At 57.7% G+C, this 18,277-nt stretch overlaps 2 protein-coding genes across 4 annotated transcripts; one reads left to right on the top strand and one right to left on the bottom strand.

Annotated features, from left to right (window-relative positions):
• Positions 1 to 815: 815 nt before the first annotated feature.
• On the bottom strand, positions 816 to 12,977 carry RIC8A (RIC8 guanine nucleotide exchange factor A). 3 transcript variants are annotated; one of them, XM_080617563.1, is made up of 12 exons: positions 12,763 to 12,977; positions 11,429 to 11,580; positions 8,822 to 8,869; positions 6,295 to 6,909; positions 5,611 to 5,705; positions 4,650 to 4,800; positions 3,925 to 4,020; positions 3,525 to 3,669; positions 2,772 to 2,916; positions 2,335 to 2,454; positions 1,708 to 1,856; positions 1,607 to 1,625 (listed from the first exon to the last, which is right to left on the bottom strand). In XM_080617563.1, the coding sequence occupies exons 2-11, from the start codon at positions 11,510 to 11,512 to the stop codon at positions 1,736 to 1,738; spliced, it is 1,620 nt and encodes a 539-aa protein (XP_080473689.1). In that variant the 5' UTR covers positions 11,513 to 11,580; positions 12,763 to 12,977; the 3' UTR covers positions 1,607 to 1,625; positions 1,708 to 1,735. The 3 variants fall into 3 exon arrangements, with proteins under 3 accessions (XP_080473688.1, XP_080473690.1, XP_080473689.1); XM_080617562.1 differs by having other exon boundaries at positions 816 to 1,856; XM_080617564.1 differs by lacking the exon at positions 12,763 to 12,977 and having other exon boundaries at positions 816 to 1,856; positions 6,295 to 7,183; positions 11,429 to 11,480.
• Positions 12,978 to 13,081: 104 nt separating this feature from the next.
• BET1L (Bet1 golgi vesicular membrane trafficking protein like) lies at positions 13,082 to 17,425 on the top strand. The gene is made up of 4 exons (XM_080617940.1): positions 13,082 to 13,113; positions 13,612 to 13,700; positions 14,396 to 14,452; positions 15,637 to 17,425. The coding sequence occupies exons 1-4, from the start codon at positions 13,095 to 13,097 to the stop codon at positions 15,802 to 15,804; spliced, it is 333 nt and encodes a 110-aa protein (XP_080474066.1). The 5' UTR covers positions 13,082 to 13,094; the 3' UTR covers positions 15,805 to 17,425.
• Positions 17,426 to 18,277: the final 852 nt, after the last annotated feature.

Here is an 18,277-nt window from a genome sequence, read left to right on the forward strand (position 1 = left end):
GCTCCTTACCCTCCCTGTAAGCACTGTCCCAGGGAGAGGTGGGATCACAGCACCATGTTGATGTCCTGCTCATTCCCAGACGTGCTCAGCAGAGGTACTGTGCATACCCCAGGGCAGCACCACAACCCTTTGGGGCAGGAATTGTTCCTCAGCTCCATCCAAACCTGCCCTGGTGCAGCTTGAGGCCGGTTCCTCTTGTCCCATCCCTTGTTCCTTGGGAGCAGAGCCCAGCCCCTCCTGGCTCCATCCTCCTGTCAGGCAGTTGGAGGGAGCCATCAGGTCCCCCCTGAGCCTTCTCTTCTCCAGACTGAACCCCCCAGGTCCCTCAGCCCTTCCCCATCACACTTGGGCTCCAGGCCCTGCACCAGCTCCATTGCCCTGCTCTGGCCCCGCTCCAGTGAGAAGCTCAAGTTCGTGCCTATTGCACAGGCAGAGCCCAGCAGTGGAATCAACCATCAACTGCTCCAGAGCATCTGTCCAGGAGCCAAGGCACATCCTGTGAGTGACTGCATGCTCAGCGCTTCAGCTGAGGCTGGTTCGCAACCCTCGAGCTTCAATGCTTGGTTTAATGTTGGGTTGCTCCCCGGGTTATGCTTGGGGGTGGTGCAGGGAAAGGTTCTGGCTTAGCCCCAGTTTAATGCTACACTTTCACCTCCCAAATGCACCTGCAGAGCTCAGAGTGGTCAGAACAGAACCGCGTGCACAGAAAGAGCCAAACAATGTCCCTGAGCTTCTCAGGCCATTGCACCCCGTGAACCACTGCCACGAGCTCATTGTGGTTTCTTTATTCCAGCATCACTTCTGCATTCCTACTCGTGACAGGGAGTTCGGGATCGCTGGGACGTGACACGGACTAAAAGGTTTCCTTTAAAATAGTTCTCTTTAAAAAGAAATAAAACCAACCAGAACGAGACAGACCTAAAGCCACAGCGAGGGGCAGGACAGGCACCAGCCCCGGCTGGCCCTGGGGAAGCCAAGGCAGGCGAGGGCAGCACACAAAGCACAGTCTGGCCTTCCCTTTGGGAAGCTCAGGATGGGGAAAGGCCCATGGCAGAGACTGAGCTGGGAGGTAACAGGAACACTGCACAGTGCCAGCGTGCTCCCAGCCAGCGCAGGTGTGCTGCTCATGTGGGTGAGAACTGCACGGGAATGTGGGCAATGGGAATGCTGGAAGCTTCACACAAAGGCTTTACCTGCTCCCTGCCGTGCCCCCGCTGCTGCTGCCCTCACTCATTACACTCACGCAACCACGCTCTCCTGATGTGCACAGACACCATCACATACACACAGAGCTGCCTGCAGGGCCATGGCTGCACCCCACAGGCTGCCCCCCGGAACTGCTGTGAGCCACCACTCACCCCTGCTCCTGCAGCCCCCATTCCCACCCGTGATCCCAGGGAGCGGCTCCCCCCCGGGCTGGGCACACGTTCCCATGCATGCTGACAGTGCCGCACACGCACACGATGCTCTGTAGGCTGCTGAACCCCGACGGTGGGACCAAGATCCTCCCCCACCCCATTCCTTCCAGATATCCTGAATTAAAAACATCCTACTGGGAAGTCCTGGAAAAGTTTGGAGTGGGGAATCCTCAAGGTGGAGCCAGGCCTCGGGCAGCAGGTGTGGAGCTGGGAAGAGGCAGGAGGTGCTCCTGTGAGGGGTCCATGCTGGATCCAGATCCTGCAGGGAGGGTCCTGGACCAGCACCAACCTCTGGTGCAGCAGGGGGAGCTCCCAGCTCAGTCCAACCCCAGGTCCGAGTCGGAGGAGGACCTGTCCTCAGCGGCATCGCGCAGGGCGCTGTGCATGGGTGCCAGGCTGCCGCCCGGTGTGATGCCCATGGGCTGGATCACCTGCTCTCTGCAGCCAGGGACAGGGGAAAGGAAACACCGGGCTGCAGCAGCCAGCATGGAAACGGACATGGGCTACAGCAGAAACATGGGGCCTGCCCCAAGAAGCCCAGAACGACCCCAGGCCACCACCAAGAATCCCTTTTGAGAAGCAGGGGACAGTTCTGGCCATAAAGCCCTCAGCACGGTGAGGGGATGGCTGGGAGCACAAGTGTTCCATGCTCAGGGTCCCTGGAACAGGCTCAGTGCTTGGAAACACAGGCACATGGAGGGATTTCACAGCACGCCATCATGCCAGGTGTGTGTGGGGCTGGGGGTGCCTCCCCCTGCACCAGTGGGGCCCAGCTCAAGGAAGCACTTCCCCATGGATCTCCCACTCCCCCTCACCTCCCTTCAGTCAGTGGTGGCCTTAGAAAGGCCTGTGGCAAATGCAGATCACGGACACACAGGTGCTAACGCAGACATGAACAGACAGAGCTTTCTGGTACCTGGACAGCTTGTCAAACATGTTCACTAACTTCATGGCCTCATATTCCTTCTGCTCCTCAGTCATCCCTTCCATGGGGTTGGGCAGTTTCTCCTCGACTCGGCCCGTCACGGGGTTAATGCTGCAAGAAGAGCAAGGTCAGGGCAGAGGAGGAGGAAAAGCAGAGCAGTGACCAAAGGGCTCTTTGAGGACCTGGGTTCTACTGAGCAGAGGAGCACAGTGTCAAAACTGCCTGTAAGTGCTGCCAGCCCCCAGGGTTGGCACAGTGCAATGTGCACAGTGCAATGTGGTGCTGCTGCTTCCTGCATGTCCTACACATAGTGCCTGTGGAAGAGCAGGACAAGGGAGATGGCAGAGAACAGATGAAGAAAGGGACAGAGCGGGAGTGGGAGGTGGTGCAGGAACAGGGGGGCTCTGGGCAGGGAACAGGCTTCTTACTTGGGCTTTGCCTCTTTGTACTCCTCCGTGTCTGTGTCCTCATCTTCCGAGTACTCTCCCTCTTCCCGGCCCCCGGCCATGAGGCCTCGTGCTGCCAGCAGCCCGGCGGCATTCCCATAGCCCGTGTACTTCACAAACCGGGACACTGCGGGAGAGGGAGACACCAACCACCCTGTGCTTCCCTCTGCTGCACCAAAGGGAGACACCAACCACCCTGTGCTTCCCTCTGCTGCACCAAAGGGAGACACCAACCACCCTGTGCTTCCCTTTGCTGCACCAAAGGGAGACACCAACCACCCTGTGCTTCCCTTTGCTGCACCAAAGGGAGACACCAACCACCCTGTGCTTCCCTTTGCTGCTGCCGCCAAAGGGAGACACCAACCACCCTGTGCTTCCCTCTGCTGCTCCTGCCCATCTGCCCCTGTGGGTGCCCCAACAGCAAGACCGGAGCAAGGCCATGGAGACCCGGAGATGCCAACACTCCTTTGGGCTCTGTCAGGCAACAGACTCCCACTCTGCACCAGGAAGGGCAGTACAACACCCATGGGTGAGGGTCTGAACAGGGCGGTGGGGTTTCCTCCAGCACAGCTCCTCACTCACCGCTGGCATGAGACACAGCAACGCCTCCCCACAGAGCACTGGGATACTTTCCACTTCCTCCTACGCAGTGTATCCGGGCCATGGGAACAGAGGTTCCCGTTGGATGCAGAGGGTCGCCCACCCCACGCTCCCTGTCCTAGGGCAGCTCCTCACCACTCTCCTTGCAGAGCACGAAGAGGAACTCTGCGGCGCAGTGCTTCACGTCCGTGTCGATGTGGGTCATGAGCCGCACCAGCTTGTTCCGCAGCGCGTTCCCCACCTCCGGCCGGTTCCTCACGTCCCGCAGCGGAGGCAGCACCTGCGGGGCCACAGGCAGGGGGATCAGTGGGGCTGGACCAGGTCAGGAGGGGACAATGCACGTGTGGGTCAGCTACAAGGAACAATGCCCAGAGACATGGACAAAGCACCGTGGGTACCAGGGGCCTCAACCACCACAGACCAGAGCCCAGCAGAGAAGGGGGGCCTGCTGGGAGGGTGGCAGTGACCAGCTGTTCCCTGGTCTCCTCTCTCCTGGGAGCAGCATCCCTCAGCTGGTGGCTGAGCCTCAGCGCACCTTTGCCTTCAGGAACTTCCTGGTCTGGCGGTGGACGCGGGCGCTCTCCGTCAGCAGGTTCAGCACTGGGGTCAGGCTCTCCTTCAGCTTGTGTCCCTGCAGAGGCACCACGTGAGTCACACTGAGCTCAACTCCTCTGGCTTGTGGTGGAGAACGCGAGTGCAGGCATCGGGGAAACAGCTGGACATCAAAGCTCCCAGCCTCTGCACAGGAGTTCCACCGCTCCCACTCCCCAGACCCACAGCTTTCTGAGCCCTGCTCCGTAGCACAGCAGCTTCTAGCTGCTAGAAATACTTATGGGGCGTCCCGGGTGGAGAAGTGCAGTGGTAAAATGTGAAGGCCCTTTGGAAGAACTCCAGAGGCTGAAACCACAGCTGGCTTGAAGCCAACACAAACTGAGGCTTCAGAAGCTGCTCACCAGGTCACTACTGAGCTGACTGAAACAGAACCCATTTCCCATCAACGCAGCTAATCCCCTGCTGCTCAACCAGCCTCACTGCCTGCAGCCCACCAAGTGATGACACAGTCACTTTCTCAGTCTACAGACACTGTTATAGCCCCACCAACCCCAAGTTTGGCCTCTGTTAAAAACTGCCCCTTCCATAAAGAGCTATCTCCAAACCACCCGTGTGCTGTGGCGGTGGCCCGGGGCCTTCCCAGGCTGCAGGAAAGGTGCCCTGCAGAGAGCTGCTGCAAGTGAGCAGGGAAGCAGCCTCACAACTCACCCGGTCCAGGCGGCGCTCCAGGAAGTCCAGCAGGATGCTGACTGCATCCATGTTGACACCCATGTACTCCAGGGAGCCGGGCCGCACTTTGGGGGTGAGGAGCACATCCAGACACTTCAGGGGCAGGTTGCCCAGCAGGTTAACTGTGTGGCTGGACAAGTAACGGAGAAGAGAACGCAGTCACGGGGCTTTGCTCACGGAAGTTCCTCAGCTCTCCAGAGATGGAGGCTCATCGCTAACTTCCAGCAGTGAGAGGACCCTGAGATCCAAGCTGGACTGCATCCCAGGCTCCTCACACCACTGAGAGGGGATAAATTAAACTGCTTTTGGGGTAGTTGAACTATGTTCTGGGAGTCTAAAGAGAATTTACTGACAGCTGAGAAACCACGGATCCTGACACCGAGGCCAAGCAGGTCCTCCTCCAGGGTCTCCTGCTGTATCACTATCACTCCTTCTCACCCCAATAGCCATTCAGTGCATTGCTCAGGGTTCCTGACTGAGGCCGGTGTCACCAGCTCAGAGCTGACACCCCTGGGCCAGTAATGCTCAGTGATGTGCTACAGGCAACTCCTCAGCCTGGCTTAAGAGACTGGCATACCACGGGCTCTGATCAAAGCACCAAACATCTGCTCTGGCAAAGGTCGCTGAAGTGGTGGCACTTGAGCAGGTCAGAGGCAGGGGATGGAAGGGGATGGAACACAGCCCTCAGGCAGGCTGGGAGAACACAACACGCTCCTCTCTGTGGTGGCAGCACAGACGAGGTGCCTGCAGGAAGGACAGGGCTAGTTTGGATGGAGGAGCCTCAGACTGGACCAAAGGTACCTGCTCTGGTGTCTGACCTGCTCATCACAGTGATCTCAGCAATCATCACACAAGCAGAGGATGCTAAAGCCAAAGTCAGGCAGGATCTGCCTTAGGAGACCTGCTGCTAGTGAGATGGTGACTAACTGCTTAAACAGACCTGTGGAACTCCTCTGTCCTGTCCTCTCCATCAGCAGAGATCATGAGGCAGTGGCGCAGGAGGGCCCCCAGGTGCCGGTACAAAGCAGCATCCTCCTGCCACCAAACAGAGAATGGAACCCTGCATGAGGAAAGGGATCCTCCACATCCCAGAGCCTACCCTGCGCCCACAGCCCCATCCAGCAGCCTGGCTCACGTGAAAGCAGACTCCAATTCTCCTTTCAGGATGATTCACAGATTCCCTGCAGCGCAATACCTTTCCCCTCGCTCTGGGACACTGAGCCAAAGGCTGGAAGTAGCCCCAAATGAGCCCCATGCATTAGCCAGAGGTGTTCTCCATCACACCCTACCTTGACCTGGTCCAGAAAGTGAAGGAGCACAGGCCAGGCTCAGAAGTGAGTTACTGGGGTGCCTGCTCTGCCCCTGAGCAGTGAATCGTGTCATTAGGAAGGGAAACACCCAACTGTAAACTGCAATGCTCTGAAAGTCTGAAGTGTCACTAATGCACTGGACAGAGGCAGTGCTCGAGGGAGGAAGCTGACACATGAGGCTCCTGCCACCTCTCTGTGTACCAGGGGCTGCACGAGGGCCAGTTTGTAACAGAGGACGTGCAAGTGAGGAGAAGGGCAGCAGTGAAACCCAGACTGGAGACAGGCACACGGATGGGGGGACACCCAGGACTCACCTCATCCACCTCCCTCTTGCTGGAGTCGAAGGTGATGTTGAAGAGCACTTTGAGGATCTCCATGGCACGCTCTGTCTCCTGCCGAGGCAAAGGTGGGAGAAGCCCCTCCTCGGTGGCAACTTCGTAGGGGTCCATCCACTTCACCCCGAGGGTGAGCTCCAGGGTATCTGCCATGAGGCTGACGCCGCGGAGCTGCTGGGCCAGCTGCTGCCGCGTGTCCACCCGCAGCGCTGTCAGCAGGAACAGCAGCCGCAGGTCGAAGAACTTCACCTCGTGGGGAAGGCTCCTCTCGTTGTAGAGCTTGATGCGCCTGGCCAGGCCCACCATGAGCCGTGCCTCGGCCGCCAGCTCCTGCGCCCGCGGGCTGCTGAACACGATGTTGCAGAGACACTTGAGGGACTCCAGGATCACGTCCAAGTCAGGGACCTCCCGGATGAGCTCCTCGGAGTAATCGATGCCCGCGTGCCTGGAGAGGGTCCGCAGCCCATCCTTGGTGGTGAAGGGCTCCAGGCAGTACTTGTCGCGGGACAGGATGCGGATGCTCTCCAGGCAGGTGACCTGGCAGGACGGCTGCAGCTCTCTTTCCAGGAACCTGATCAGCAGCTGGGCCATTTTCTGTGCCGTTGGGAACAAGGAACCAAGGAATGCCTCATGCTCTGCCATTGACAGGGCTCCCACACCCTGTAACACTGCCCTGGGAGATGGGAGCATCATCTAGAGACGGGCCTGCTGACGGCTCTGCTTCAGGGGTGCACCCAGCAAGTGTTTGGCTCTGGCATCTGATCCTGCCCCAGTTCAAGCACGAAACAAAGAGTGGCCAGGAGAGGGTACCAGATGCAAGGCGGGAGGATGAACAGACAACTGCTACTACCCCATGTTGCAGCTTCACCTGTGGTGAGGATGATTCAGGGTAACGGGGTTTACTTAACAGCTGCATTAAGCAAAGAGAGGACAGAGCAGAAGCATCCCTTAAGGCTTCACTGAGGACTAACAACCAACTGAACAGCAGCTCTCCGCTCCCACCCAGAACCTTCAGGTTATGGAGGCATCTGCTCTGGGTGCTCCAGAAACAGACTTGACAAGGCTGAGAGGTGCATCAGAAATCACCAAGGGAGGGGAATGGACCTAAGTGAGATGAGAGCAGCACCTGATGCCCTCGGAAAGGAGGTGATAAGACCTCAGGAGATTGAAATAAGCATTATCTCAGCGCTGTCTGGAGCCCTACTAGCCCAGATCCTCTGCAGGGACAGGCTGGCAGAGCTCCACTAACACCCATTCTCAAGAGCAGAGAATCAAACCCTTGCAGGTAACAGCACCGCGTGTGCCAGCGAGCAAGGCACGAGGAGGAGCAAAGGGAACTCCACACACGGGGCACAACCTGGCTTGAGCCACGTGTAGCAACGCCTCATGTTACACCAGGCACCCATGGCACTGACACTGACACCTTGGCAAGGTCAGGTCTCAGTGCATCTCTAATGTAACACCAGAGCACATGCCTTTCCATGCACAGCACTAGGGGGAAGGAACCCGAGACCACAACAAGGTTTCGCACTCGGAGTCACTGCCTTAACACAGCCCCAGCTGGACGTGGTGATGATAAAAGGACTGAGGGAAGGAATGAATTTTAGACTCAGGTTAAAGAGATCTTGGAGAGCATTCCCAGGGCTAAACCCTTCCAAGAACTGAGCACCAGGAGCTAGATGGTGATGCTCAATCTGTGCTTCATGACTTACACCACAAAAGTGGAGCACCCCAAGGCTGTGCCCCAATTCTCAGCCTGTATGACTGTCACTGTCCCAGCCCAAGCAGGGCAGAGAGCTTGGATGCTGGGACATCTGGTCCTGTGCATCTGGCTGTACCTGGAAAAGCTGCACCCTGCATTAGCTGACAGACAAGAGGGGTCCTGTGCTCTACCATGGCTGCATGGTCCACACTTGCTGTGCTAACACAGGTGTTGCCACAACCAACCAATGGACTGGACCAGATGGAAAATAATCCAGGCTCTGTCAGGAAAAACTGACTTATTGATGCAGAGGAGCCCATCAGCCATGTGCAGCCATGCACAGGTCTGCCCTAGCAAGAGCAGAAATGAACAGGCAGGAGAGTTTCCTTCCACTGAGGGCCAGATTACAGCAGCTCAAAGCATCTGTTAATACAGAGCCTCAGCCAAAGCCTGCAGCTGCCTCACGTAACCCCTCTGAAGCCCTGCATGCTGCTGTGGCCTTGGCCTGGCAGAGCCATGCCACAGAGGATCACACCTCTTACACACCCATGGCTGGGACTACACGCACTGCAGGACCCAGAGGGCTTGCTGATGCTGGAAGGATGCTGACCTTCATCTTAAACCACCACCTACTGATGGGAGCAGCCAGGCAGGTGCTCTGAGCACACCATTCCCTCACCAAGCTCATGAAAACGCTCCTTTCCTTCCCCATGGAGCTGCCAGCACCAAACCTGCTGCACAGGAGTACCAACAGCAGCACATTCGCACACCCAGCCAGAGGAAGACAGCAAAGCCTGTGCTCACCTTCCTCTCTTCCCGCTCCTCATCGTCAAAGGTGAAGCATTGAGATTTCTGTGGGGGAGAACAAAACCAAGGAAAATAAGGAACAGGTTAGAAACACACAAACCCATTGCCCTGGGCAGGGCAGGTCTGAAACCAAACTGCCCAAAAGCAAGCACCCCCCTCAAGAGCAGCCCTCAGCAGAGGCAGGGAATCAGTGCTCAGAGGACCTCTGTCTGTGAAATAGAAGAGATTCAAACAGCCCAGGCATTGGAGGAAAGAGGATTCAGAAATCAGAATCCCAGCCTGGTTTGGGTTGGAAGCGTGTGGTTCTGATTTATGGCTGGGCTTAAACCACGACACCATCTTAAAGCTCCTCCAGTTCCAACCCCTGCCACGGGCAGGGACCCCTTCCACTGGAGCAGCTTGCTCCAAGCCCCTGTGTCCAACCTGGCCTTGAACACTGCCAGGGATGGGGCAGCCACAGCTTCTCTGGGCACCTTGGGCCAGCGCCTCAGCATCCTCCCAGGGAAGAGCTTCTTATCCCACAACAGCCACAATTCTCTGCTCAGCGACACCACCGAGCTGTGCCTACAAGTTTCTCCCCTTGACATTTACTGTTCCTCCTCCTGACCAACAGAAAGCACTTCTTGTTACCTGCAAACAGACCCTTGGGGTGACTCAGGTCCCATTCTTTAAGCACAAGAGACCTGATCTCCCCGCCTTCAGCATGTCCCTTTCCTTGACCAGCTGCCACCTTTGGCTGACACCACTCTCCCCTGCGGAGCTGCTCAGGAGCAGTGATCACCACAACCAGGCATCCTTACACTCTGCATTCTCTCTTGAGGGATGGCAATTCCTGGGTATCCCATCCAGGGTCTCAAGGGCTGAGCTCATCTCCTCCTCTGTTTACCACGTTATGAGCTGCCCATTGCCTTCCTTCAGCCCAGGACTGGCTGCCCGCGGCTCTGGAGATCATGGGTGCCCCCTGACTCCCTCATTCCACAAGCGCAGTCTCTCCTGCCACCTTTTTAATGCGCTGCCGATTCCTGGCTGCTTAACAGCACAAGATCCAGTGTGTGGCTTAACCAGGTCCCAGGCACCAAGGTCCTAGGGATGGCTTTGGTCTTGCCAGCCTAGAACAAGCCGTGGTGGTTAATACAACACCAACAGGCTGCCTGCAGAGCCTCCAGCCTTCACAGGGTGCCCTCTCGTGCTGCCCCTCACTCTGAGGAACTGGGGGTCCAGTCCTGGAGCTGATGTGCTCTGCAGGCAACCAGGGCACTTGTGCTCTCCCACTGCATCCTCCTGGCACACTCCTGGAGCCCCACTCGTGCCTGTTTTGCCACACCTGTGGCTTTGCTTTAGCTGTAGTTTACTCCTGGCAATCAACGACTGACTGAGTCTGCAACAGTGAATTCAAACATATCCCACAAAGAGAGTGCAGCACCACCAACTTTACAGTAAAAATGAGGCAAGGAGGTTGCTCAGTTCATCTGCAGCGTCACAGTCCCCTCTGACTGCTCCAGACAGCCCAGCAGAACCACTGCCACCCTCACAGGTTCCGACACTGCAGCACCAGCAAAGGACAACAGAAAACCCCGTGTCTGGTACCTCAGGCTGGCCACACACGGAACTCCGGCTGCGCTTCCAGCTCCTCCAGCGTTACACCTGGAGCAGGTGATGTTACTCCTATGGAGCAACGCCCAGGAGGGACCTGCTCCTTCTTAGCCACATCTCCCCCGTTTCAAAGCTGGGAAGAGCCGCACTCTCCCCTGCATACCCGTGCACAGTGCTCCCGGTCCTCCCCGCTGCTGCCCTCCTCCTCGGGGTGGTGCAGGCTGAGTCACAGAGCTCTGCAGGGCACCCTGCCCCGGTGGGAACCCTGAGGGAGATTTCCCTGACAACCAGAGTCTATTTGGGACGGGATTTACCCCCACTCATCACCTTGTGCCACTTGAAAGCTCAAAACGCTCCCCCCTCTGCTTCCCAACCGTTCTTAGACTGCCAGATGGTTTGGGTTGGAAGGGAGCTTAAAGCTCACCCAGCTCCAACCCCTGCCACGGGCAGGGACCCCTTCCACTGGAGCAGCTTGCTCCAAGCCCCTGTGTCCAACCTGGCCTTGAACACTGCCAGGGATGGGGCAGTTTCCTGCTTTTATGTTCTCTATTCCTTACTGACTTCTCACCCCCAGTTCAGAGCAGGCACCTGCACCTGGCTCCAGCAGCCCCATCCCTGTCCTCCTGTGACCTTTAACTTGCAAATCACAACCGCTTCACCTGCAGCTCCTCCCCAGGCCCCACACCTCACCTCCAAACCCTGCCTTAACATAAAGGCTTCTCCTGCTTGGTCTGCACCCAGATTTCCCTCCAGGTTTTACCTGATAGCTCAATAACAGTAATTACAAGAATAACCCCTTCTCCACGCTTTACTTGCAATATACAAAGGAACCAAGGTAACGAGAGGCTGCTCCGCAGCAGAACATCAGGCAATAGCCCATCTGCAGGTAAAACCACAGCAGCCCGTCCATGCTCCTGGCAGTAACACGCAGGCAGATGTGCTCCGAGGGGACAGCCGGGGACAGGCGGTGGCACAGAACCCCACTGCAGGAGAGGCTGGGACCTCACTCACCTCCCGGTTGTAGACCTGAAGCACCTTGAGCACGGAGTCCTGCTCCCCGCTCTCCAGCGTGGCCACCACGGCCCTGAGCTCCATTATCTCCTCAGCTCAGCAGGAGGTGAACCGGGAGCTCCCCAGCTTTGGTAACAGCGACGCGGAAGGACCTGGATACACGAGAGCCGAGAGGGAGAAGGGTGGGGAAAGGAAGGAGGAAGAGGACAAACCAGAGGGAAGCCGCAGGTGAGATTGCTCACACTGCTGCACCCATAAAGGCAGAGCAGATGGATAACCCAGGGCCACCAGCAGCCAGCTCCCTCCCTTGCCCTCTAATCCTCTTCTTTCTCTTTGCTTTTCAACGTTTAATGCATGCCCAGCCAGTAAAGCACCCGGGGAAAGCCTTCCCCCTTCCCAGCCCGGGATTAACACAGAGCAGATAACAGTGGCTCCCTGAAATAGCTCTCTGCCCCCTCCTCCTCCGGCTGCCCTGATTCCTATCGCTGCACAGGAGCAAGAACACAGTGCAACATCCAGAAGCATTCCCGTGGAGCGGAAAGCCGGGAGAGCATCCCCCGGCCCCAGGCAGAGCCACCTTGGAGGGTGGTGAAGAGAAAGCCTCGGTCCGGGGCTTGTGGCAGTCGATCCCTGGGGTTTTGCTGCCTGGCACAGTCAGCGCAGGGACGGGCTGTGTGTGTGCATCAGGCACAGGCTGCCAGAACACACGTACGGGGCCGGCCTTGGCAGCTCCTCTGTACCAGCACCGTGCCTCCCGATGGCCATGTCAATGAGCAGATGCGCATAGAGACGATGGGATTATTTTAGGCGCAGCACGAGTTCAGCAGCTCACAGAGCCCTGCAAGGCCACAGTGCGGGGAAGCAAGGCCACAGTGCGGCTCCGAGCACATCGGTGAGCACGGATCCCCGGTTAGACCCCGCGCAGCCATGTACCGCGCTCTGCAGCACGGCAAGCACCGATCGCAGCCCCCCGTGCTGCGCCGGGCCCTGTGCAGACAGCGCCGGGCTCTGGGGCGCCCACAGGGGCCACCCTCCTGCCTCACGCATCCACGGAGGTGCCTGGGGACCGAGGGCAGGTCCCGCCCTTCGGCAGCGCAGAGCTGCGGGAAGCGGGGGTCTCTCGGGGGGCTCGGCACAGAACCGCACCCGCGGAGGGGCTGGGCCCGGGGCCAGCCCCAGCTCTGCGGGGCAAGGCAGGAGCCGGTGGCCGCCCCGGCCACGTTCCACCCCGCAGCTGCCGCCTCCCCGCTACCTCCCCCCGCCTCGTTCCGCGCCGTCCCCGGCCCCTCAAGCTCCGTTTCCCCCCCAACGGCCGGGCCGGGCGCTGCCGGTACCTGCGGCTCGGAGTCCCTCGGAGCCGGGACCGACCCCCGGGGCTGGGGCTCTGCGGCCGCCGCCCGGCAGGAGAGGGGCTGCGGCGAGCAGGGGCGGAGGGAAGCGCCGTTACCTTCCTCCCGCCGCCCCGGCTTCCTGCCTCATTTCCTGGCCGCGGCCCTCCCCCGGCCGCGCTCCCCTCCCGGGCCCGGCCCAGAGCGGCGATCGCAGTGCCCCGGGCCCACTCCGCTCCCCGCCGCAGCGCACGAGACCGCGCCGAGCGGGCGGAGGGGGGCGGACATTTTGTGGGCCCGGCGCGGCTCCGCCCGGCGGGGCGGGACCAGCGGGCGCCATGGCGGAGTGGGGCCGAGGTGAGGGCCGGGGGGTAGCGGAGGGTTCCTGGTGCTGCCGCCGGGGTCCCATCGCCGGGCATGGGGCGGGAGGGGAAGGGATCGAGGTCGGGATCGGCCCCGCCGTCATTCGGGAGCCGCTTCAGGCCGGGGCCCGGTTGCCGGGAGCCTCCGGAGGGCCCAGGCCAGGGGAGCCCCGGAAGGGCCGAGGGTGGGAAGAGCCCCGGTGTGAGCGGCTTCAGCCAGCCCCGCGCTGGGCACGAAGCCCCCGGCGCTGCCGGAGCCGGTCGGCTCGGGGCAGGGTGCTGGGATCCTGCCCCTGCCTGTTTGGGGCAAGTTCGCTGTAGTTTGGGCAAAAGGAGCTCGGGATCGTCCCGTGGCAAAGACCCCGCGGTGGGGGGGGGCAGCGGCTCCTGTGGCCAGCGGAGGCCTCGGGGGGCAGCGAGCCCGTTGGGGCGCGCCCGCCACGTCGGGTGAGCAAACAGCGGGTGGGGCTCAGCCGCCTCTTCCCCGCCCCAGGTCCGAGCGCCGGTACCGAGGATGTGCTGGACACGGAGAACAAGCGCATGGCGGAGGGCCTGGCCGGCAAGGTCACCCGGCTCAAGGCGGTGAGTGCCCGGTGCGCCGCGGTGGAGGCAGGACGGAGCATCCGGTATCCCGTTGTGCCTGGGGTGCAGGCCGTGGCCACCACAGAGGCTCCCTGTGTGTCATGGCCCTGAGCTGTGCCTTAACCTCCCTTGCGAAACGCCAGGGATATCTGTGAATTGCCGCTTCCCTTCTGAGGTTTAGCAACAGCATCCAAAGAGAATGGTGTGGTTGTCGCAGCACGCAGGGAAGGAGTTTTGGGCACAGAGGCACATCAAAGCTGCACAGGGGGTAGTAAAGCACAGCTCCTCAGGGAAAAGGTCACAATAAACAGGCACATAAAGCAGTTCTGAAAAATACACCTTGTAAGTGGTGTTCTTAGAGCTGCTTTGCTCCTACTAATATCAAGCACTTCAACTTAGAGCTTAATAGAAGCCAATGACTCGCCTTATAGAAGGGAGGACTCGGTGCCTGCTGTTGTGTCCCCATTTACAGATGTGACTGTTTTGGGCAGCCCAGCTTTATTCTCAGAGCTGAAAAAGTTCAACAACGCAAACCCGAAGTGAGAATCTTGTTTCCTGGATGGAGCAAGCCTCTGTGTGTGGAGGGGGAAAGCTGGGGCTTGCTTTTCTGACGTGCATTTCAGTTTAACCAGCACCACGTGCGTCCGGTTCTCTGTGCACTGAAGGTTGTTAATCCCTGTTTCATCCCTGTGTAGCTGGCGCTGGACATCGACAAAGACGCGGAGGAGCAGAACCGTTACCTGGATGGCATGGTAAGGAACCGGTGACGTGTAGAAAGTGGCCTTTGTGTGCTGGCTCTCAGTGAACAGCAGCTCCAGGTTAACAGCAGAGTTAGATCCCACACTCGGTTTGGCAAACCAGGAATGTAACTGAACCCGGTCCCAGTGGATTTCTTTGTACGCAACCATCAGGCACTTCACTGCTGGCAGTGTCACTTTGTCCAAGGGGGTGACGGGGTTGGTATCCAGCATCTGGATAGACTGATGGAGAAATACAGGGGGAGATCACCTCCTTCCCAGGGTTGAAGAGCTGCCTCCTGGAGATAGGCCTGTTCCTCAGCTGCCCCTGTGATTTTTGGTGCTGGTCAGGGCCCTGTTGTGTTTTCTTTCTGACACATGCCACCAGTGAAACCAAATTCCCTTTCCAGTCATCTGCCTCTTAAGCTTTGGTTGGTGATGGAAGATCCCAGTGCACTGGGGCCAGGCCAGGCTAGCACATCCCTGGAGCAGAGGGGTCATCTGCTGAGGCTTTTTAGGAGAAAGGCAGTTCATGAAGGAAGGGAATCCAGGCAGAGGTTTGCGTTGATCAGCACCATAACACTGGTGCTTGGAGCACCTTTTCTGCCTGAGCCCGACGTGGAGAGCTGGTGTGCGGAAGCGAGAGAGCAGATAATTGTAGTGTTGAAACCAGTTGAGTCAAAGCTCAGCTTGTAGCTGTGTAATAGCAGTGTCTGCTGAGAGTGTTGGAGTGTCTGAAACAGATGTTTTCTCTGCCTGATAACCAGCAGAATGGAGAATCAGAGTAAAAGGTGGCATGGCAAAAGACCTTAAAGGAGAAGTCTTTGAACAGCATAAAACTGTGCTGTTACAGAGACTTTGAAGCATTTCAGGAGCAGCACAAGCAGAAGCTCTTAGGAGTTTGTGGATAAGGAAAACCAGACCAAAAGTCAAAATGAAACTGCCCGAACTGCATTAGCTTGAGAGCTGTTTGCCCCCCTCTGGCAGAGCTGCATATGAATGCCACCCCATGCTGAGGGGAGAATAGAGGGATGGCAGGAGATCACACCTTCTGTGCTTGGGAGCACACCCCGGTGTGTATGATGGCCCAGCTTCACATAGGGAACGTCCTATGTGGGTGAAGGCTTCACGTGTAGAGTTGCTGTTAACTCTGATCTGTTGTGTTTGTAAGCCTCCACCTGCCTGTCCTCTGCCCCCAGGACTCGGACCTGCTGAGTGTGACAGGGCTGCTGACGGGCAGCGTGAAGCGCTTCTCCAGCATGGCGCGCTCCGGCAGGGAGAACCGGCGGCTGCTCTGCTCCGTCTCAGCTGGGCTGATCCTGGTGTTCGTCATCCTCTACTACCTGGTGGCCAAGGCAGGGACTTGAGCTGCTCTGTGGGTTTCACAGGACAGAAAACAGTGACTGACAGAACTGCTCATCTGGGTCTGCCCCACGGTGGAGTCCATCAGGTGTTCCAGACAGACCTTCCAAATAACTTCTGCCCACCAGCTTCTCCTCCTTGTTCTGCTGGTCTCAGACACCTCTATAAAATTATGTGGTTCTAAACAGATTCTCATGTATAACACATCCTGATGTTGTTAAGTGCTGACACCTTTATCTCTTGCCTCGTTGGCCACGTCTCACAGCCTATTTTTAAAGGCTGCTTTTGTGTTATCTCCCTTTTTGACACTCGGTACTAGGCTTGTGAGGAGATGTGGCTCCAGAGACTCTCTGATACCCATAAACCAGCTGAGCTTTGGAAGCTCTAGAGTTCAGGATGCTGATTGAGGGGGTCTGGAAGCATGAACGTGTGACTGACATTCCAGCGTGGCCACTCAGCTGATACCTGCTCTCAGCTTCCCTGTGGCCTATTGATAGCACTGGGGTCACTGGGTGACATGAAGTGTGCTCTGCTTTGAAACGAAATTAGCAGATCTGCACCCTGATACTTCCCAGTTGTTGCAGAGGAGTAAAACTTCATTTGAATGTGAGCTCTGTCACCTTTATCCCCCTTCTGCGCAACACCCGGGATGAACCCTGCAAGAAAGGAGGGCGAGAGCCCATAAGCCACCTCCATTTGCACACATACAGTATCTTCCAGTCCCTCCCACACAGCCAGAAACACACTCCCTTAATTCTGAAATCAGTGGAAAGAGAACCTGCTGGCAAAAGGTCCAGTTCAGTTCAGTTGTTGTATTCCGGTGCTGAAGCACTTTGGGAAGATGTTGTGCAGAGGCTGAGATCAAGTGAAACTCCTGAACGGTGCCACTGGTGGAGGTCACGGAAGGATTGGATCAGGGAGTGGCTTTGTTTCTTCTTTCATGGAGGAGGTACCCCAGGCTTTGCCTGTCACAGTGCTCTGGGATCCTGCCTGCAATGCTTGTGGCACATCCCTCCTGTCCTGTCTCAGAGCCATCGTTCCCGCAATGGTGCCAGTTTCTTCTCCTGAGGTGCTGCACGTGGCTCTGGGAATGCAGGAGCTGGGACTGCACCTTCCCATCACCCTCCCAGCCTTTCCTGGGCTGCTCTCTCACATCACAGCCCCAGCTGTGTTCTTCCATAGCTCTGTTACTTCACTCTGCCCATGACTGAAGTAATTGCTCTGTAACTGTCACGTGCTGTGTCTGTTGGGAGAAAGGAGGTAAAATAAACCAACCTCTGCTGCCTGTTGTAAGTGCTCCTGTCCCAGGCAGCTGAGCAGAGCTGCTGTGTCCCATCCTGGCTGTTTCTGTACCCACTGCTCACATGTTTGGAGTTTCCTTTGTGAAAATCTCTGCTGATTTGCTTCACTTCTGTTCCTGCACCAACCACCTGAAGCTCTGACATTCCAGCCCTTCTCTCCAGCAAGCCCGTGTTCACCAGTGAGGGGGTTGTTTCCTTTGGCCTCTCCTTGTACCCGTTAGGAATTCCCTTGTCCTTGGACTCACCCAGCTCCGTAAGGGGACAGAGTTGTCCTTTGTTCACCTGTACCAGGCTGTGCCCAGACACTGCCCTGGCTGGACCGGGTGTCTTTTGGCTTCTACCTTTGGGAAGAGCACAGGGAAGGCCAGCAGAAGGGAGGCAGCAGTGACTTTGGTTCTTTCTCCTGCTTCTCTGGGGAGATCTGGCAACTCCTGGCTCTTTCCATTCGCTTCTAGTGTTGTAAATAAAGTTCTGGATTTAGAATCTTGCTGAAGTGTTTCTCCCTTGTGCTCACGTTAGCAAGGCTACGTGCCAAGATCAGATCCCTCAGGTGTTGTGCTGGAGCTGTAGAGAACCTGCTGCCCCAAAGTCCAGTCTCAACGTTACCCCAGGAAGTGGGAACTGCACTTCTTCAGGGAACTGCAGTGCAGGAACTGGAGCTTTTGTTTCTGATCCTTTGAATTCCTCTAGAATTCAATGCAAGGGGTTCTATGTGTATATGTAAAATTAACCTCAGGGGTTTTAAACGTGAAATGTCAAGTTAAAGGTTCTTGAAGTTGTGCCCTCTCCAGTCCCCACCCCAGTGCTGCTGTGTGTTTGGATTCAGCACCCATAAGACCCCATGGACTCTGTGCCCTCTCCTCCTTCTCTTCCTTATCCAGGCATTCCTCCAGGCTCCCCCTGCTTCTCCGAGGATGCTCATGTCCTGCTGGGGTGGTAATTGGCATCATTGGGTGCCAGCCTGTGACCAGATCAAAGGCTTCCCCATGCAGAGGGATCTGCACAAGCACTGCCAGGCAGTGTGCTCCATCGGAGGGTTCCTCTGTGTGTGGGGCTCATTTGGGAACCAGCCACAGTTCCTGAAGCACAGCACTGGGAAGCTCTTGGGAAAGCTGGGTGAGGATGGGTAACCTCTGCGTGTGCTGCAAAAGAACCCTGCACTGCAGTGAACGTGCTG

Source organism: Psittacula echo, assembly GCF_963264785.1.
Source record: "Psittacula echo genome assembly, chromosome: 5".
Taxonomy (NCBI): Eukaryota; Metazoa; Chordata; class Aves; order Psittaciformes; family Psittacidae; genus Psittacula; species Psittacula echo.

Bases quoted from the DNA above. Each gene is read 5' to 3' on its own strand.
- RIC8A (XM_080617562.1), bottom strand. From the start codon at position 11,512: ATGGAGCTCAGGGCCGTGGTGGCCACGCTGGAGAGCGGGGAGCAGGAC. The intron at 4,801-5,610 runs GTCTGTTTAAGC...TTACTTGTCCAG, and splicing joins AGGACAGAGGAGTTCCACAG to CCACACAGTTAACCTGCTGG. The intron at 1,857-2,334 runs GTACCAGAAAGC...CCCTGGCTGCAG, and splicing joins ATGTTTGACAAGCTGTCCAG to AGAGCAGGTGATCCAGCCCA.
- BET1L (XM_080617940.1), top strand. The intron at 13,701-14,395 runs GTGAGTGCCCGG...ATCCCTGTGTAG, and splicing joins AGGTCACCCGGCTCAAGGCG to CTGGCGCTGGACATCGACAA. The intron at 14,453-15,636 runs GTAAGGAACCGG...CTCTGCCCCCAG, and splicing joins ACCGTTACCTGGATGGCATG to GACTCGGACCTGCTGAGTGT.